Raw genomic sequence first — 21,315 nt, 5'->3', positions numbered from 1 at the left:
ATTCGGATGGGATTAGATTAACATGGGGACGTGGGGGTAAAGTAATTTTACCTCGGGACGTGTGTAATATTAATGGCCAATTCGACAGGATAAGACATCTCAGTAAAACTAGCAGAAGTGGGAGGAGTAACTCACTTTAATCACCAAAGTAACCTTGTCGTCATGTGTGTATGTCGTTGCTGTTATCACGTTAGCAAACATACACCATGCGCCAGTCTGAACACCGTCTTCTATATATATATATATGTATATGTATGTTTTATAAAACAGTTAGGTCCAGTCTAACGATTCCGATTGGATTGTGTTGGTGATAGACACTTTCCTAGAGCTAAAATAAGTGTTGTGCCTCTAATAAGTGCTTTTGATCTTCTTTTTGCTTTAAATGATATGCTGAATATACTGGACTTTTGCCACAGAGTTGTTCCACCACCCACAACGCAACCGAATGCTTCAAGCACCTCCAAGCTCGCAAAATGCACTTTTTTTGTGCTTTTTTTTTTAAACAGGAATTTCTACCATACGTTTTTACAGCGGGTCAATTCGAACCGGATTAGTATCACGCAAGGTCATTTTTCCAGACCTTTTTCCAGAAGGTAAAAGTCTTGGTAATCTTCACTGACATTGTCCGTAATGATTACCGAGATGGCACTTTTGGACGGGACTAAAATCACTGAGAACCTCTGGTAATAATTACTTTACCCCCACGTCCCCATGTTCGAAGAGGGCTTAAAGTGCCCATATTATGCTATTTTAAAGGTATCATATAGTTTTAGAGGTCTCCTACAACAGGTCTACATGCATCAAAGATCAAAAAACTCTCAGAGAGTTCTCAGACACCTCGACAGATGAATCAGTCTCTCAAAATCCCTCTTTTCCACGAGCTTATTGGAAACAAACGCTCATTACCATACTGTTCTTCAGCTCACAAGGCTTCCTCAAACCTCAGCGATTGTACACTGTAAAGACTGTAATGATGACATCGATTTGGCCATATCAATCCGAGAGTCCGAATCGATGATAAAACTTTGGAAGAACTAGTTATTCAACATGGACGTCCATTGCAAGAAAAACTTGAGCTACTAAAAAGACGCTACTCATTTTAAGGTACATTATGAGAAGTTGCAACTGTAATTCCTGACCATCAGCATTAACAAGAGTATGACCATCGACAAACCCATGTTTGTATTTCTAATGTATTGTGATGCACATATATAAACTGTATCAATAACAGCGCATGCGTTAGCCCAGCACTAACGTGAATGACTGATGTAACTTTAAAGCTACACTGTGTAACTTTTTTAGTTTATTCTTAGCTAAAAAAAAACTTAGTTCTTTCATAAATATGTGCTCATTAATGTATATTTACTTCTTTCAAGTAATAAAGTATTCTCGTAAGTTTATAATATGCCATTGAAAATACATACGGGTGAGGGGTTCGAATGCCGGTCGCCATGTTGCCCCTCCATCTTGAAAGTACATTAGCCAAAGAGTAGGGGTGGGCGATATCTCGATATTTAAAATATATCGAGATATTTTTTCAACTCGATATGGATTTGGACATATCGTATATATCGATATAATGTTTATATTTAATTCTGATTCCGCCACTTTGCTTGTTTGCCTTCCCTGTGCTGTGCTCGCTCCCGCTCGCGCGCCTCCCGCCTCATTGCTTTTGTTCTCCCTCCCCTCGCGTGTTGTCTCAGTGCACACGGCGGCGTCCGCAACCAGGTGAGGATTAGTTATCATGTTGACAAGCGCGCGCGTTGTTCAGGACTCAGTTAAGAGACCATGTTTTCCTTCTAACACAACTGCTTGCTGAAATTTATAAAGAAATATTAATGTTCATCATAGTTTAAATCGCACGTTTCACCCACAGTCAGGTGATTGACACTACTGGTGCGAGACGCACTCTCAGTCGCAATCATGCCAGTTTATGATTTGTGTCTAACTGATCGCATGGTTTTCGGTTAAAATGTCAAAATGATCGCATATCATTTAAAAATATTTAAAAAGTATTGCAATATCATTACTATGATTATTTTGTCAGCTTTATCACGGGATTATGATGAACAGGTCTATTCACGTTTTAACCAAGAGGGAAAAACGCCACATCCCGGCTGTCCTGAGACACGCGGTGCTCTTCTGTCAGTTGTACTGTATCATATTCATATTATCATATAGCCTACCTTCTGACATTCATATTTCGTTCTGTAACTGGAAAAGAAGTGAAATTCAGCTCATGTGTAGTCTACATGATCCGCATGATGAGTTTGAATTTGGTCAAACTCATGACAAACATCACTGTTTGAATTTTGATAAAAATTTAACAGGAAATGGTGTTATGACAAAATCAGTTTATTTATATCTCAGTCATGCCCCCATCTTTCTGCAAAATGCTTACTGTTTTACTGTTAAGTGTAAAAAAGGGAGTCTTTGATTCATCTTTTGAAAGCATGAAATAAATGAAAAGAAGGCAATATTATTTATTTTCTTTTACAGTTAAATTATTATTATTTATGTAATCAGGGAGTTTTTTTTTAAATGTCGCAAAAGCACTTTGTTCCTACATGAACTGACTACCTCTTTGCACTTCAATGAAAAAAGAAAATAATTTGTGGTATTTGGCATATTTGTTTTTGCTGTAGTTTTTAGGGGGTTATTTTTCCTGAAAAAGATATCGAGATATATATCGTATATCGAGATATAGCAAAATATATCGAGATATATTTTTTGCTCCATATCGCCCAGCCCTACCAAAGAGGGACATTCCCGTAAATTCAAGCTTCGCCTTTAGCTTTTTAACACTCGATGGCACTCATGGATGAGGTCGAACTGTAAGCCATGTTAATCTTGGACTAAATCAGCCACCGTAGGAGATAAAACGAAATCGGAGTTGAGAGGAACAGAAACTAATATTCACTGGATTGTCCTATACCTTTTCATAGCTAGATGGGGGAAAATATCACACAGTGTAGCTTTAAAGTTTGAAAAACAAATCTTGTTCCATCCTTTATTATTACTCAGTATTAAGAACAGCAGACAAACTGCATTAATAGACAGTTTTAGGTAATTGTGGCCGACAGCTGATGAGCAGAGGTATTACAGTAAGAGCTAGCCGGAAACACACAACTACACAATACAAAATAAATACATCAATAATTGCAGTCATCAGTAAAATGATGTGTTTTGCGGGCAGACAATGTACAACACAAGGGGGCTTTATGCAAATGCCCTTTCTAGTTACATAGAACCGCCAAGCAAAAAGATTCAGAGTCGATTCTTTTAGGAGACAATAACACTTTCTACTTCACCACTTTGCAGAACATTTACATTCACAAACAGCGATATTGCACACTGCATGAAAGGGAATATTTAAAAAAAACATAATAGGGCCACTTTAAACAGCAATAGTCTTATCCATTCAGCGATGTAGAGGTTTTTGCACTAGAGGTGAAGTCGTTTGCTTGATAATGGTTTGAGTTTTAATATAAAGTGAAATAGTTCTTGGTTACATTTCATGCATGGTGTTAGTTTGCTTGATATTGACGAAGGAACAACTGTGTTTCAGAAATGTGGTTTGGTGTTGAGCTGGAAACGAGTTCAGGGCGCCTCAGGGAAACTCCAAGGTAATTAAGTTTTTAACACCCGATCTCAATTAATTTAAAGAAAAAGTTCACCCTAAAATAAAAATGGTCCCATTATTTACTCACCCTCAGGCCATCCAAGGTTTATATGACTCTGCTTTCAGCCAAACACAGAGTTATATATAAAAAAAAATCCTGGCTCTTCCAAGCTTTATAATGAGAGTGAGTAGATCCTGAGTTTTTGAAGCACCTAAAAGCACATCCATCCATCATAAAAAAACTCCATATGACTCTAGTGGGTTAATAAAGGCCTTCTGAAGCAAAACCATACGTTTTTGTTAGAAAACCCCCCAAATAAAATAACTTTAAACCATAATCACCGGCTTGCAGTAACAGCCGTACATGAGTCTAGTACGCGAGTGACCTCTGACCCGACGCATGATGTATTGACGAACACGCATGCACAGAGGATAGAGCAAAGCAAAACGCCAGTCAAAAATTCAAAGTCCAAAACGAGGCTTTTTAAAGAGAAATGTGGAAGGAGCATGAGCTTGTTGCCCAGCCCTATTTGTTTGAACTTCAAGAGGTGTTTACTCTCACCTGAGCTTACGCTGCTCCTACCTCCCTCATCATGCGTCGGGTCAGAGGTCACTTCTGCCGGGACTAGCCTCTCGGACAGCCGTTACCGGAAGTCAGTTATTATAGTTTATAAAGTTACAAATATGCATATTTTTCTTTTAAAAAACTCATGGCTTCGCTTCAGAAGGCATTTATTTACTCTCTGTAGTCATATGGATTACTTTTATGATGGGTGGATGTGCTTTTTGGAACTTCAAAACTCAATTGACTCCCATTATAAAGCTGGGAAGAGCTAGGACATTATTTAGTATAACACTGATTGTGTTTGGCTGACAGAATCAAGTCATATAAACCCCAGATGACTTGAGTAAATTATGGGATGATTTTCTTTCTTTTTTTGTGTGAACCGAACCCTTTAGGCTCAGTTTGTTGCACTGCCTGACTCTGAATGTTGTGAATATGTCTCACCTTTTTTTGTTTCTTTTTCTTTCAGCGTTTGGTTTCTGTGAGTACAAAGAGCCTGAGTCTACTCTACGAGCCCTACGGCTGCTTCATGAGCTGCAGGTTGGAGAAAAGAAACTTCTGGTCAAAGTCGATGCCAAAACCAAAGCACAACTGGACGAGTGGAAAGCAAAGAAGAAGAGCACCAGTGAAAATGGAGTTAGTATAATGCCGCTTTGATATCAAGCCGATACTAAAATAAAAAAAATACTGTTTACTTAATTACTTGAAGGCACATGTAAGATTTTTGGATTTAAAATATCCTAAAACCCCTAGAACATTGTTATATATTTTGTTGACTTGTGTACTTGAATTATCCCAAATGTTTCCAAGAATGTTTAACTCCAGAAAAATAAGCAATTATAACCAGGACACGGACCGTGCATCGCCCAACAATGACATCATAGCCGAGTTACCCTCAATTTTATTTTGTAGAAACCATGGAAACACCAAAGCCGCTTTAATATCTGATGTTTTATTAGACATGTGAGCAACTGTTTGGATCATTGATGAACAGAAACTAATGATTGTTCTCCAGCTCAACACAGTTAGTCTTACTGTTTATATCTGGTGTTCTTGATTTACTGTGAGTACCATGTTTTACCATGCCTAATATGATCTCGCTCACTGCAGTGTGAACAAGTGTCTCATTGTAGCACTGAACGAACACACAGAGTACCATTTATAACAACTTTCAACACACTCAAATGTGTATAATATGATCAAAACAGCGCTGCGTTACCACACACACGAGTGGAAGAAGCGGAAGCGCTCATCTGTGTCAGAATAAAAGCTCTACTGCTCTCAAGCCAAATAGGGCTGGGCAATAAAAGAGACTCACTCACATTAGCAATCCCTCCAGTGCCTCGTTCTGCTCCCATCCTGCTTTATACTACAGTAACGTTAATACATCTTTAATAGGACTGAGATGGTTACCGTTTTACCGCAATACCGCAGTCACGGGATGCCTACCACAGGTCCGAGATCGTCACCGCCACCACCACCGCAAAAAAAAAAAAAAAAAAAAGGTTTACATTCTAGCCTTCATATTTTTTGCTAGAAAAAATATTTTTAAGAAAAACTTTTTTATTTGTATAAAAAGATATGATTTACTAGGCTGCTCTGTAGTTTTTCTCTTTACATAAATGTTTTCTACAAAACAAAATTTTGTTATTTTACTAACCTGAATCAGGACTCATCCGCGCTAGTTTGCACGTGAGGGGGAAAAAAAGTAGCTTTCTTCCACTTAAGGGGGTCGCACACCAGACGCGGAGCTCGGCGGCGCGCCACGTCTTTAAAATTCGAACACATTGTTTTCAATGAGTGTGCGCACACCGGTGGCGGCATTCGGCGCCGGTCCGCGGCGACTTAATCCTGCCGCGCCACAGAGCGCCATTTCAAAGTTTTTATATTAAAAGTATATTATATTTCCCTCAAATCGTTGAGGTATACTGATTTCACCCTCTGCTACAAGACACATTTGTTTTACATTCTGAGTTCAACAGCTTGACTTAAGTCTAAACATTTGGGGGAAATGTATAATAAACGTAGCCTTTTAAAATATTTTTTTGGCTCTGTTGTGCCATATTTCCATACAATAACCCCAGTGATGCAAAATAATAAAGCACAGGCAAATGTACCGTTTGCCTCTCATGGTTACGTTCAGTCTTGTGCTGCCACCTACTGGATTTACCAGGTTATACACATTACTGTGTATAGAATGTGCGCCTCCGGTGTGCGATACCTGAGACGCGGCGCGCCGCCGAGCTCCGCGTCCGGTGTGCGACCCCCTTTAGGAGGAGTTGTGCACTTTTTATTTTAATATCTCCTTTTCATAGTATTTTCTACTTAAAACTATAATTTCGAACTATAATATTGACCCAGTGTTTTTTTATGTGAATGCTGTTTTACGTGATTTTTACCACAGGGGTGAAGCACAAAGCTTTTACAAGGGAAATAATTTGCCAGATGTTACCGCAGCCATGAAAACAGGCTATGGATTCATGCCAAATGAGAGAGGGAGGCTGAGCCCAATTTAAGATTTGGCAGCTTTTTAATTCTGTTTTGCGATCTGGTCATCCGATATCTGTGAATTTTAACAATAGGCCTAACGTTAGTCCATTTTATCCCACGGGACCTCTCGTTTCTTTTCTCAAATCTTCACTCGCGTCGCGCACATTTTCGCAGGGAATTATAAATGTTTCTTCCTTTTGTTTGCTTAAGTCTATTACACCCGTTCAAATCTTTTACTCTGGTAAAATAGAAAAACACTGTAGGACGAAATATTATTTAACACAGTTTGTGCTTGTTATCAGACTTGAGGCACGTCAGGTTTATTTGAATAGCGCAGTTCACGTCCACCCAGCGGTTTTACTTTCGTTGTCTCTGGAATTTCTTGCTTTTCAACCATGGTAAAACAAAATCCATACAGTCCCAGCCCTAATCTTTAATACATTAGCTAATCAATGAATATCATTTCTGACCGAGTCCCATCGGATTCTTTTCCACCGGCTGTGGCGGTAAAGACAACAACTCCCATGATTCCACAAAATCAAGCAACGCCTTTGTTTTGAATAAGCGACCTCTAGCGGTGAAAATGACTCACTGTGGCTTTAAACAGTGTTTAAGACGGTGTTATGCCACTGGTATCCACAATTGTGAAATTTAAAGGATTTTTGACAGGTTTTGAGACAATATCAGTTATGATCTTCTGTGTGTCTGGCAGAATGGCAAGGCAGAGGATGCTGGTGAAGAGGAAGAGGAGGTTCTGGATGAAGAAACTAAGAAGCGGGACCAAATTGTCAAAGGTGCCATTGACGGCCTGATCCGGGAGTACTCAAACGAGCTCAATGCTCCATCACAGGACGACGAGTCGAGTCGCCGCAAAAAGAGGAGAGACAAGAAGGGCGAGGTGGGCTTTAGTTCATCTGGGCTTTCTTTGTAATGGTTTTGCAAGATGCTTGACGTTTGTATATCTATTATTTATATATAGTCTTTAAATGCATTTTATAAATAAATATATTGTGAAATGTAATTTATTCCTGTGATTGAAAGCTGAATTTTCAGCATCATTACTCAAGTCTTCAGTGTCAAATGATCCTTCAGAAATCATTCTAATATGAGGATCTGCTGCTCGAGATATTTATGATGATTATCAGTGTTGAAAACAGATTGTGGTACTTAATATTTTTATGAAAACTGATAGACTACCATTCAAATTTTTAAGCCAAGACCGATACAAAAAGGAATTAATACTTAACCGAAGATGCATTAAATTGATCAAAAGTGATTGTAAACCAATGTTCAATAATTTAGCACCAATAATAATTAAGCAGCAAATCATCAAATCAGAATGATTTTTGAACGATCATGTGACACTGACCTCACTCTTTTTTGACTATACATGTGTTTGCATCCCTGATTTTAAGGTATATTAAATTAGAAAACCCATGTGTTATTAAAATGGTAATTTTGTATCAATTGTAATACATATGATCAAATAAATGTCAGAGACTTCTTTAAAAAATATAAGAAAAAAAATCTCTTTGCAGTGGTTGCCAAATGTTTTTCGTATAAGTAGATGGGGTCGCAGGTTAAACATTTTCTCCGTTTCCTGTCTTTGGCTGTTTAGGATGACATCAATGCCATGGAAATGGAAGATGACAAAAGAGATTTAATTTCCAGGGAGATCAACAAATTCCGCGACACCCATAAGGTAAAATACATGCTAATTTCCTCCATATCACAGGTAGAGCACAACAGCCTCTTACACCTAGTTTAGCTTGACAACGTACCAGCATGAGTAGATATTTAGCCTGTAAACAGCAAAACTTTTATTACATTTAAGATATAACTTTATTTAGTGCAGAAATTAGTTGAGTCCAGAGCATTTTTTATCACTGGCTTTGTGTAAACTATAGCCTGGCCTCCATATTAAGGGTGGGAAATGTAGTCACACATACAATGCATGGACATTCTGTGCACTTCCCTAAAAGCTAATCTATTCATTAAACCCCACCATTATGATAGAGATCATATGGTGACTAAACCAAGATGAATCTCACAGCTTTGGAAAAAGTTGCAAGGATAGGATGTAAGTATGAGCTTTCCATTTTTCTCTACTTGTACTGGGCGCCCCCTTCAGGAGGACTTGCACAGGGGCAACTGCACCGACTCCTGATATTCTCGTACTGGGTTTTAATATCGAAATAATATCAAGGGGTGTAAAATAGCGTGTGTGAGATCAACTCTACAGTGTTTGGTAAACTGCACATTTTCTGGTTCTCCTAGAAATGGGCGGCCAGTGAACCTGTGTGGGTCTGCTAGTTAAAGTGATGTTGGTGCTATGATAAATACTGCTGACTTGAATAACAGTGATTTGGCCCATTCGGCTCTTGTAAAAGTAGGGGGCGCCCCTCCACAGCACACGGACTTTCTGAAGATTATGCCAGGTATGAATTTGATTTGTGATTGAGTCTACCAGCACCTCTTTACATTCCTGCTTGCTTGCGCTCTTTTCTTTTCCTATTAAGTGTTCAAGTGTGTTTGTGCATCACTGAATGTCTTCTTTTTTGTATTCTTTCTTCTTAACATTTTGTACAGCTAAGTCGCACAGAATTACTATAAATCCCCCTTTTCTGAGTATGGAAAGTAACAGCTGACCTCTGATTCGTGAAGTAACACCAAGTGTTAAACCTTGACACATCATTCGTCTTGCACCAGTTGCACTTAAGACGAATGATTCCTCATCAGAATTGACCTGTTGTGGGATATTTTGACTTGGACCAGTTAGTTACCCCTCACACATCACCCTAGAAAATTTGTATGTTTTTGAAAAAAGTCTCTTCTGCTCACCAGGCTGCATATATTTAATCAAAAATACAGTAAAAACAGTTCAATTCTCTTCTATGTAGGGCTGGGCAATATGGCCCAAAAAAAATATCACAATATAATTTTCCATATCAGTCGATATCGATAAATATCACGATAAATGTACAATCATTATTTCTTTAAAATTTAAAGGCATATTTTTGCTCCTGAGTGAAAGATGTAGAAAACAGACAGTTAACTGTGGTTTTAAACTATCCTTTATTGTCAAAACATGACAAACACTTCCCAAACAGGTGAACAATTTATTAAAACTGAGGTAGATTTATTTATTAAAATATTAATTGTGGTAAGCATTTTTTTTACTCTACACTATATATAAATAATATTACTTAATTGTGTAAGTAGTAAAACACTAGAAATGCAAACGGGCAAAAAAAAGAAAAGAAAAAAAAAGTGTTTTAAGTTAAGAAACATTTTGAGTCCCCCCTCTCTTGCCTCACAGTGGATTGGTCCATCGTGCATAGCTCGCTCTCTTTCTCACACACTCACAAACAAACACACACACACACCTCACGGCCGGTAAGGGCTGTCTAGTCTATTTTATCCATTTTAAACATCGGATGAAATTATTTCTCTTTTGATACAGGCGATGCGGAGTCATTAATACATCACCAAAGACAAACAATTATGATAACGATGTACAAGTCTGGTGTTTTAGTGATTATAGTTTGGTAGCGTTAGCTTGCAAGTCACCCACTACAACTAACAAGGTGATAAGCCTGCTGTGCGTGAATGCAGTTAATGTAGATTTACCTCTGTGTTAGGCTCAATGTTATATGGAAGAACTTCGAAGAAGCGCGATAATTTAATAATTAAATTCCGTGTGGTGAACCTACGATAAGCAGCCCACGCACGTCGCTCTATGTCGGATGGGATCGCCAAAATATCTCCAAACCACTGAAGTCGAGTAAACTACATTGTCAACGATATCCGTGTCATCCGAGCTGGTCGTGAGCGCTGCATTTTCTTTACAATTGCTCAATTTTATCGCTCCACTTCATTCCGATCCTCCAAGCCTGTCAGCCACTGAATGTAAACAACAGCGCGTGCAGCACCCAGAAGCCCGGTCTGCAATACGCATGCGCAGCATTAGCATTATACCGAGAATTTATCGATCTGTTGTCATCGCTTTATCGAGGAAAATTATATTGTGATAATTATCGTTATCGTTGTATCGCCCAGCACTACTTCTATGTCTTCTATGTGATTATATAGTGAAGTGTATTTTATTCCTGTGATCAAAGCTGAATTTATCATCATTACTCCAGTCTTCAGTGTCACATGATCCTTCACTAATCATTCTGATTTGCTGCTCAAGAAACATTTATGATTATTATCAATGTTAGTCATCCTTGATGAATAAAAGTATAAATATCTCTCTTTTTTATTTTACCACAATGAACGGTGTTATGGTTTACAAGAAAATATGAAGCATGAAATGTTCCCTGAGTATCAGATCCTCATATTAGAATGATTAATGAAGGATCATGTGACACTGAAGACTGGAGTAATGATGATAAATTTAGCTTTGATCACAGGAATAAATTACACTTTACTATATATTCACATAGAAAACAGTTATTTTAAATTGTAATAATACTTTACAATATTACAGCTTTTACTGTGTTTTTGATTAAATAAATGCAGCCTTGGTGAGCAGAATAAACTTCTTTCAAAAACATTCAAAAGTATTGTTTCCAAACTTTTAATGTACTGTGTGTATATATAAATAATAATAAAAAAATCAGGTTCTTCAACCGTGTTATGTATATTTATTAATTAATAATTTTGGAGTTTATTTTTTTTTTATTATGCTTTTATTTTAGTTTAAGCTTTTGTGCTTCTTAACTTTTAATATTTTTTTTAATTTAGCTTTAATTTGTTTTTAATTTAGTACTTCAACATTTAATTTAATTAATTTTTTCTCTAAGTTTAAATTGGTTTACTATACTTTTATATTTTATTTCAGCTTTATTTAAATTAATTGGACCACATAGTAACCACTCACATCACCCTAGCAAGTAAGTAGCCACAGGCTACAGTGCGTTTAAACGTGCAAGTAATTGTTAATGCAATATTAGTTATCACTATTTATAAAGGAAGAATTGATATAAAGTGATATTTCACTGATCTAAAGATTTGCATAGCCTACTAATCTATCCCGTCTTGCTTCCCTGTTAAATGCAACCCAAATTCACTAGTATGAATAGATTCAAAGTGACGCTGCTTTTAAATTATATGTCAGTGTAGTAGCATCCTTTAATATTTTCATGTAATTGTTTTATTTTCCTGTCTTGTCTTCACCTCCTGTCTACATGTTTGTTTGCTGCTGCTGCCTGGAGTCACATAACACCCATGGGTCAGCACTTATAAAATAATTCAGCATTTTTTGCAGTAAAATTCTTTTATTTGTATTTAAAAATTAATTCAGGAAGACTTTAGTTTTTCTTGGGAGTAGAAACTGTTGAGAGACGCCTCTCTAGATGGATATTTTAATAACACAGCTGTTGAAGTGAGACTAAAGCCGTGGGTGTCATGCTGGACTTCAGTTCATTTCATAACTGCTCAGTCAGATCCTCTGAGGCCCGTGTCGTCTGCAGTGGGGTAAGCAGTCTCTACACCTTCGTTTGTTGCCTTTTCTATCCAAACCACAAAGAAACTGCAAAGAAAGAGAAACAAATCTAACAAATACAGTATGCAATGCTCCTGTCACAACGTTTTCAAAATGTCTGGAAGTTGATTGTCAGATTGTTGCAAGCAAAGAGAATAGTTTGCTTTTTTATTTTGTCCTTGTGAATCCTTTGACCTGCTTTTCCTCCCAGGCCTAACAATAAAGGCTTGTAGGGCCACGGAAGCGCTGTGAGTCGCTAGTCAACACCTGTAAGTGCACAAACAACTAGTTTCACAAGGATTGAAGCCTCTTTCTATTGATCATGTGATGAGACGGATATTACAGCGGCCTCAACTCTTTCTCATCTTATTCAGTTGTTTGCAATGTCAAATTTTTATCTCAAAAGTGGTTTCCAGGTTTCCTTTTAATAATTGCTGAAATATTTATAATGCAATTTTTTTTAAACTTTAAGTAGAATAATTGTCTCTATTAGTCATGATCCCTTTATATGAGTGAATATGTGAATGGCAAGGACTGTAAACCACTTCCTCATAAAGTGATATTGTGTTATGTGCTCATGTTGTGCATGAGTATTCGCTAATCTGAAAACTTCCCTCCCCGTTTTCCCACAGAAATTGGAAGAAGAAAAGGGGAAAAGAGAGAAGGAGAGGCAAGAGCTGGAGCGCGAACGCAAGGAGAGGGACAAGGAGCGCGAGAGGGAACGGGAACGCCGAGACCGCGAGAGGGAGAAGGACCGCGAGAGGGAAAGAGAGAGAGAGCGAGAACGTGAGAGGGAGAGAGAGAGAGACCGAGACCGTGAGCGCACGAAAGAGCGTGAGAGAGATAGAGAGAGGGACTGGGAGAGAGACAGAAGTCGGGACCACAGCGAAGACCGCAGCCGATCCAGGTACACGAAACGTCACGTGATCAAGTGTTTTGACAGAGATAATAGTTATTTTCCATTTCTAAGAAAATAAGTCATAATTGTGTGTTATAAAATTGCAATTGCGAGCAAAAAATATAGAATTTTTTTGGGTGATCATGAACATTTTCTCATTTATATCTTATTTTATCAACATTTATATTCATGAATATTTTACACATTTATTTATTCATAAATATATATTTATATTAACATTGTAATTTACATTTATCTAATTTTATTTATGAATATTATGTAAATTATTATAAATTAATACACTCAACTTTTAACAAATTTATTTAGCAATATTCATATATGTATGTGTGTAATATATTTGTGTGCAGTGTAACGCATTACTTTTAAAATGTACAACAAAATGAGTTTCTTTTTCTTACTTTGTTTTCGCATTTGTTGACTGACAACTCTAGTCCCAATGTTGAGAAATCAGAACTGCAAAGGTGTTGTGTGTAAACTAGTCTTTACTAATCTCACTTGCACAAAAAAAAGATTGTGTTCTTCAAAATTAATAAAAAACAGTGAAATGCTAAATCAGAATACTCTGTGAACATCCAATAATTAAATATGCTAAATAAAACAAATATTTGTATGCATTTAACATCACTTTATGTACCAATACTTGTTGCTTTCAATGATTTAGTTGAACCATAAGCAAAAATGACTTAGATTTTTTTTTGTGCTGAAGTAAGTGTTACATTTGCCCCCAAAAATATACCTTTTTTGTCGTTAAAAAAAAAAAAAAAAAAAACAGCCCAGGAGAAAAAAAGTGACGCAAAAGTAACGTAAAATTTCCCTAAAAAGTAACCAAGTAACGCAATGTTACTTTTTAAGGGAGTTGTACAATATTGTAATGCATTACTTTTCAAAGTAACTTTCCCCAACTCTGTGTGTATTTTATCATTTTTATTTATCTAATTTGATCAACATTTATACATTTTATATTTATTCATATGTACTGAGGCTACATAAAAAATAATCGCAGCCTTTGTGATTTCATAACCACAATAATCCAAATCGATTTAAGCGTTGATTGCAATTAATTGTGCAGCCCTAATATATAATAATAACAGAAGCTACAAAATATATATGTCAAAATATTGTTCTGGGTCTACAATAAATGACAAACTTCACGTCACACATCATTGGGTGCGGTCCTTTTTCAGAGAACAGAGTCGCGATAGAGACAGAGATAAGGAGAAGAAGCGTGATCGCGAGGAAGATGAGGAAGAGGCGTACGAACGGCGCAAACTGGAGAGGAAGCTGCGAGAGAAAGAGGCGGCGTATCAAGAGGTAAATGATCTCTCTCAGGCTCTATTCAGTCTGTCTGATCACATTACTGGATGATTCGCTGTTCTGATAGACCTTTTGTTTTCTTTAATTATAGCGTCTGAAGAACTGGGAGCTCAGAGAGAGGAAGAAAGCCAGAGACTACAGCAAGGAGATCGAGAGGGAGGAGGAACGCCGGCGTGAAATGGTTAAACAACTTTTTTCTTAATGCATTTTAGAGATGCCCTGCTAATAGTTGATGAGAAGAGGCTTAGTCAACCAAATCTGAATTAGCCAGTTAATTAAACCAAACTCAGGAATTGAAGTAATGTAGTCCGTTGTGGACCAATCCAGTCCAGGATATAGTCCAGGGCCCGTATTCATCAAGCTTCTCAACGTGCCATTTAAGTCTTAAGTGCTGAGAATTCATGAAATGTATTCCTGCTTTCAAACTATAAAAGCAAGTTCTCAAATTTCTTAAAGCTAAGAATCACTCCTACTCTCCCAGTTATTTAGGACCGCTATAGAGGTCTCTCAGGTGGTTAGGAGTTGCCAGTACGGGCTTGTGATGGCATCGAGGAGACAGAGATGTGCACAAATCTTTCAGGAGAGGAAGAATGTTTCCAAAATGTTTGATGATGAGCAGTCGTCAAGCAAATGTTAATATCGTTTGAACAGAGCATTGAACATTTTTATCAGCGCTGGTTAATGTTGGGCTGAACTTGCATTTTATAACACTCTTTTTCGCTATTCGATCTATAGCGATCGCTTCCTCCCAACAATTTGGTTTTCTTTTGGATTTTATCATAAAATTCTTGCTATATATAGGCAGATCGGTTAACAGCACATCAGTTTAATATTTGTAAGACATGGTGGAAAGCGTTTATATTTCATTTTCAATGTGTATATCATAATTTTTTACACGGCTCTGTGAAATACTTGATTCTGATTGGTCAATCGCGAATTCCAGCGTTATGTTATTTCCAGATAACAACCGCTCATCCGAGTTATCTTGACCGGTACTACTTCTATGCTTAACGCTGGCGCCATCTTGTGGATGTTAAATACTTAAACAGCCATGGCTTCAATGGAAGACTTCAAGGCAGGTTTCCTTTATAAAGTTTTAAATATGGATATTTTTCTTACACAAACGCATCGATTCGAATCAGAAGGCTCTATTAACCCATCGGAGTCGTGTGGAGCACGTTATTTGACGGACAGCTGCATTTTTTATGGACTTCAAAAACAGCTCCAACTACTGCTGGGATTAACGTTAGCCTGGACTTTTTAAATATAACTCCGATTGTATTTGTCTGACAGAAGAATGTCATAAACACCTATAATGACTTGAGGGAGAGTAAATCATAGGCTTGGTTTCATTTTTGGCTGAACTAACCCTTTCAGCATTCATTTTCAACATTTAGCAGCGATAGATAAAGGCTTAAAGCAGGTTGGAACTGTTTTTCTCTCCAGAAGCTTTTCGTAAGAGCTAATAAAATATTAAATCTCAAGACAATATTTTGTGTCTAATTTATTTGTGATTAGTCTTTAGGGCCTTTTATGGGTCTTGTGAGTGGGTCATGTGGAAATGTACTGAATCCCAATGGAGGCCTTTTTGAAGCCTTTCTCAGCCGTCAGCTTTCAACAAAAATATCTTCATTTGTGTTCTGAAGATGAACGAAGGTGTTACAGGTGTCCAACGACATGAGGGATAGTAATTAATGATATAATTTTCATTTTTGGGTGAACTAACCCTTTAAGATGTAGTCTTACACTTCATTTAAATTATGACTGAGATGCTTAATAACTAACTTTTAAGCGCAGCTTTGAGCCAAGAATTTTTTAACTCTTAAGACAATTTTTATCAGTATTCTAAGAGGATTGAGAAATACAGGCCCACATTCAGCCCCCCCCCCCCTTAAAAAATTATTTTAAGTAAATAATATCATAAACCCATGATTGGTTGAATAATGATTTAAAATTAACAACTACTAGAAAGATCTTTAGTCTGGGGTTGCACTAGTGTATTTAAATCAGCAATTCAGCCTGATCTGTTTGGGCTAAAACACGTGTATATTATGGAAAATGTTTCTGTTGAAATTTCTGAATGTTTCTGGTATTTCATGCTCTCAGGCTAAAGAAGGTAAACGGCTGAAGGAGTTTCTGGAAGACTATGATGATGACCGAGACGACCCAAAATACTACAAGTGAGTTCTGTGTGCCGCTGCATGTATAATTGCTTTTCTTACAACACATTTAGATCTGAAATTGCATATTACCTTGATAACTGATGATGGCTGTCTAGTTTACTTCCTAAGGGCCTCAAAACAATGGCTATCCCATTGTGGCTGCCTGTGAACTTGCAAACAAAATCTGATCCTCAGAAATGTAATGTCTGATTTATCTGGTGATTTCATTGACAGTTGACAAAAAATGTGTACCTAAAAATGCAATGCAAGTCGCTTTGGATAAAAGTGGCTGCCAAATGCGTTAATGTAAATGTACATTTCAGCCATCTTTGAGGACAGTCAGAGCCGGACAGTAACGGAGTGCATTTACTTGAGTACAGTACTTAAGTACAATTTTGAGGGATCTGTACTTTACTTGAGTATCATTTTTGGGGAGTACTCATGACTTTACTCGAGTACTTTTGAGAGGCAAATATTGTACTCTTTAGTCCACTGCATTTCTATCAATAACCATAAGTACCCGTTACTACTTCTAAATAAAAAGGAACAAGAAAATTCTCGAAAACCCTCAATTTGTTGTTTCCCTCTCAAACGTGATTGGATTGTGCAGTGCCACTGATTGGGACAGCCTATCAGCAATCAGCTTCAGCTCTCCGCCAAAGTCAACTCCAGATAAAAGCGAAACAATGGAGGAAGACGCAGCAGGTCCATCCTGGGAATGTGCCAACCCGTGAAAACAATGAGATTTTGATGTGGCCTAAATGGTTTCTGTTACTCTGCTTTGCCTACAGGGGCAGCGCTCTTCAGAAGCGACTGCGGGACAGAGAGAAGGAGATTGAGCTGGATGAACGTGACCGGAAACGGGAGAAGGAAGAGCTGGAGGAGATCAGACAGAGGCTGCTAGCAGAAGGACATCCTGATCCAGACGCTGAGCTGCGCAGGGTGAGTCCCCGTCACTCTCTTACTTCTGTTCTGAAAATAAACTTCCGCCAATATGGATCAATGATTTTGATGACGTCACTGCACTTCAGTTTCTCATCAATCAAATGCTCTCTAGAATCTGAAGCCCCTCCCCCTACATTATAAACAAACACTGAAGCTGAGGCTGTCTGAAACGATCAGACAGTGCACTCTATAGGGGATAGGGAACGATCAGACATTGCACTAGATAGGGGATAGGGAACGATCAGACAGTGCACTATATAGGGGATAGGGAACGATCAGACATTGCACTATATAGGGGATAGGGAACGATCAGACAGTGCACTATATAGGGGATAGGGAACGATCAGACAGTGCACTATATAGGGGATAGGGAACGATCAGACAGTGCACTATATAGGGGATAGGGAACGATCAGACAGTGCACTATATAGGGGATAGGGAACGATCAGACAGTGCACTATATAGGGGTTAGGGAACGATCAGACAGTGCACTATATAGGGGTTAGGGAACGATCAGACATTGCACTATATAAGGGATAGGGAACGATCAGACAGTGCACTATATAGGGGATAGGGAACGATCAGACAGTGCTCTATATAGGGGATAGGGAGCGATCAGACAGTGCACTATATAGGGGATAGGGAACGATCAGACAGTGCACTATATAGGGGATAGGGAACGATCAGACAGTGCCCTATATAGGGGACAGGGAAAGATCAGACAGTGCACTATATAGGGGATAGGGAACGATCAGACAATGCACTATATAGGGGATAGGGAACGATCAGACAGTGCACTATATAGAGGATAGGAAACGATCAGACAGTGATCTATATAGAGGATAGGGAAAGATCAGACAGTGCACTATATAGAGGATAGGGAAAGATCAGACAGTGCACTATATAGGGGATAGGGAACGATCAGACAGTGCACTATATAGAGGATAGGAAACGATCAGACAGTGCCCTATATAGGGGATAGGGAACGATCAGACAGTGCACTATATAGGGGATAGGGAACGATCAGACAGTGCACTATATAGGGGATAGGGAACGATCAGACAGTGCCCTATATAGGGGACAGGGAAAGATCAGACAGTGCACTATATAGGGGATAGGGAAGGATCAGACAATGCACTATATAGGGGACAGGGAACAATCAGACAGTGATCTATATAGAGGATAGGGAAAGATCAGACAGTGCACTATATAGGGGATAGGGAACGATCAGACAGTGCACTATATAGAGGATAGGAAACGATCAGACAGTGCACTATATAGGGGATAGGGAACGATCAGACACTGCACTATATAGGGGATAGGGAACGATCAGACAGTGCACTATATAGGGGATAGGGAACGATCAGACAGTGCACTATATAGGGGATAGGGAACGATCAGACAGTGCACTATATAGGGGATAGGGAACGATCAGACAGTGCTCTATATAGGGGATAGGGAACGATCAGACAGTGCCCTATATAGGGGACAGGGAAAGATCAGACAGTGCACTATATAGGGGATAGGGAACGATCAGACAGTGCACTATATAGGGGATAGGGAACGATCAGACAGTGCACTATATAGAGGATAGGAAACGATCAGACAGTGATCTATATAGAGGATAGGGAAAGATCAGACAGTGCACTATATAGAGGATAGGGAAAGATCAGACAGTGCACTATATAGGGGATAGGGAACGATCAGACAGTGCACTATATAGAGGATAGGAAACGATCAGACAGTGCCCTATATAGGGGATGGGGAACGATCAGACAGTGCACTATATAGGGGATAGGGAACGATCAGACAGTGCACTATATAGGGGATAGGGAACGATCAGACAGTGCCCTATATAGGGGACAGGGAAAGATCAGACAGTGCACTATATAGGGGATAGGGAAGGATCAGACAATGCACTATATAGGGGACAGGGAACAATCAGACAGTGATCTATATAGAGGATAGGGAAAGATCAGACAGTGCACTATATAGGGGATAGGGAACGATCAGACAGTGCACTATATAGAGGATAGGAAACGATCAGACAGTGCACTATATAGGGGATAGGGAACGATCAGACACTGCACTATATAGGGGATAGGGAACGATCAGACACTGCACTATATAGGGGATAGGGAACGATCAGACACTGCACTATATAGGGGATAGGGAACGATCAGACACTGCACTATATAGGGGATAGGGAACGATCAGACACTGCACTATATAGGGGATAGAGAACGATCAGACAGTGCTCTATATAGGGGATAGGGAACGATCAGACAGTGCACTATATAGGGGATAGGGAACGATCAGACAGTGCACTATATAAGGGATAGGGAACGATCAGACAGTGCACTATATAGGGGATAGGGAACGATCAGACAGTGCTCTATATAGGGGATGGGGAACGATCAGACAGTGCTCTATATAGGGGATAGGGAACGATCAGACAGTGCACTATATAGGGGATAGGGAACGATCAGACAGTGCACTATATAGGGGATAGGGAACGATCAGACGGTGCACTATATAGGGGATAGGGAACGATCAGACAGTGCACTATATAGGGGATAGGGAACGATCAGACGGTGCACTATATAGGGGATAGGGTTTTTTATCATGTAATTTGATAAAGGGACTATCTGTCTTTTTTTTAGGTTTTCACATACTTAACATGTTTTAAAATCAGAATATTGTGATTAATCTTGTATTGACTGGTATTTCATGGGTTAGGACCTTCTTAGTACTTCTGGAACTAAACTGGTCACTGTTGTGTTCTTTTCTGTTTCATATCTGTGTGTGTGTGTTGGTCAGATGGAGGAGGAGGCAGAGCGTTTACGGCAGCCGCCCGTGAAGCCTGAGCCTGAGGAGGAGAGGGAACACAAACCCTCTCGAGAAGAGCGAGACAGAGGCAGGGACAGAGATCGGCGTAAGGCAGCCGTGGAAGCTCTCGCTCACGCTCACGCTCACGCTAATGTTCACACTCACACTCACATCCCCTCTGACGACGATGTTGAGGAAGGGGAGGAGCTAGAGGATGAGGAGGAGCCTAAACCCTGCCTCAAGCCCACCATGCGGCCCATCATGGCTGCCCCCTCAGTGTCTTCAGCCAGTGGAAACGCCACTCCAAACACGCCCAGAGAAGAGTCGCCCTGCGGCATAATCATCCCTCACGAGAACTCGCCCCCGGAGGTCCAGCTCCAGGACGAGAACCGCCCTAAGATCGGACTTAGCCTCAAACTAGGTAAGTTTTAGTCCAGAAAAGTTTTGAATCGGGATGGGCAACAACAAATAAAACCAGTTCTTAGTGATAATTACCTCAGATTCATTTAATATCCTGCACTGACACTATTGGATTTGTATTTGTTTATTTTTTTATTTTTTTATTTAACAGGGACAATGCATTCAGACATAGCTACAATACAAGTTCGGCAAATGATGCGCAGCATATAGATTTCATAGCTAGTGCTAATTCTCAACTCATGTCCCTGGTTGGGCTTTTCTAAATACTTTCTAAAACATGTACATATGTTATACATATACATGCAAGTATGAGAGCGAGAGAGAGAAATAATATTTAAAAATGAGAAATTAAATAAAAATAAAATTATAAGAACAAAACTTGAACTAGCCTGAGCTGAATAATCACAATATTGACTTCTGTAAAGCTGCTTTATATCTGAAGTGACTTTAATTTTTGTTACATCAACACTGTTATTTAACAGATAATAAAAAGCATTGATAATAATATTTTTATTAAGTAAAATATATACTGTTTGAATTTCTTTTTTTAATGAAAAATAT

General features: G+C 38.7%; 1 protein-coding gene across 1 annotated transcript in view; it reads left to right on the top strand.

Annotated features, from left to right (window-relative positions):
* The window catches only part of rbm25b (RNA binding motif protein 25b), a 38,556-nt gene that overhangs the window by 10,067 nt on the left and 7,174 nt on the right, over window positions 1-21,315 (top strand). The window contains exons 5-14 of the mRNA XM_067418239.1: window positions 3,569-3,626; window positions 4,657-4,823; window positions 7,390-7,575; window positions 8,296-8,379; window positions 12,798-13,072; window positions 14,269-14,395; window positions 14,490-14,579; window positions 16,505-16,578; window positions 17,352-17,502; window positions 20,326-20,755. Of these exons, the coding sequence (XP_067274340.1) occupies window positions 3,569-3,626; window positions 4,657-4,823; window positions 7,390-7,575; window positions 8,296-8,379; window positions 12,798-13,072; window positions 14,269-14,395; window positions 14,490-14,579; window positions 16,505-16,578; window positions 17,352-17,502; window positions 20,326-20,755 (1,642 nt within the window). The remainder of the gene's footprint in view (window positions 1-3,568; window positions 3,627-4,656; window positions 4,824-7,389; window positions 7,576-8,295; window positions 8,380-12,797; window positions 13,073-14,268; window positions 14,396-14,489; window positions 14,580-16,504; window positions 16,579-17,351; window positions 17,503-20,325; window positions 20,756-21,315) is intronic.

The sequence above is a fragment of the Pseudorasbora parva genome, chromosome 15, assembly GCF_024679245.1.
Source record: "Pseudorasbora parva isolate DD20220531a chromosome 15, ASM2467924v1, whole genome shotgun sequence".
Taxonomy (NCBI): Eukaryota; Metazoa; Chordata; class Actinopteri; order Cypriniformes; family Gobionidae; genus Pseudorasbora; species Pseudorasbora parva.
Note: the sequence above shows the minus strand (reverse complement) of the source record. Positions and strands in the feature narration are given on the sequence as shown.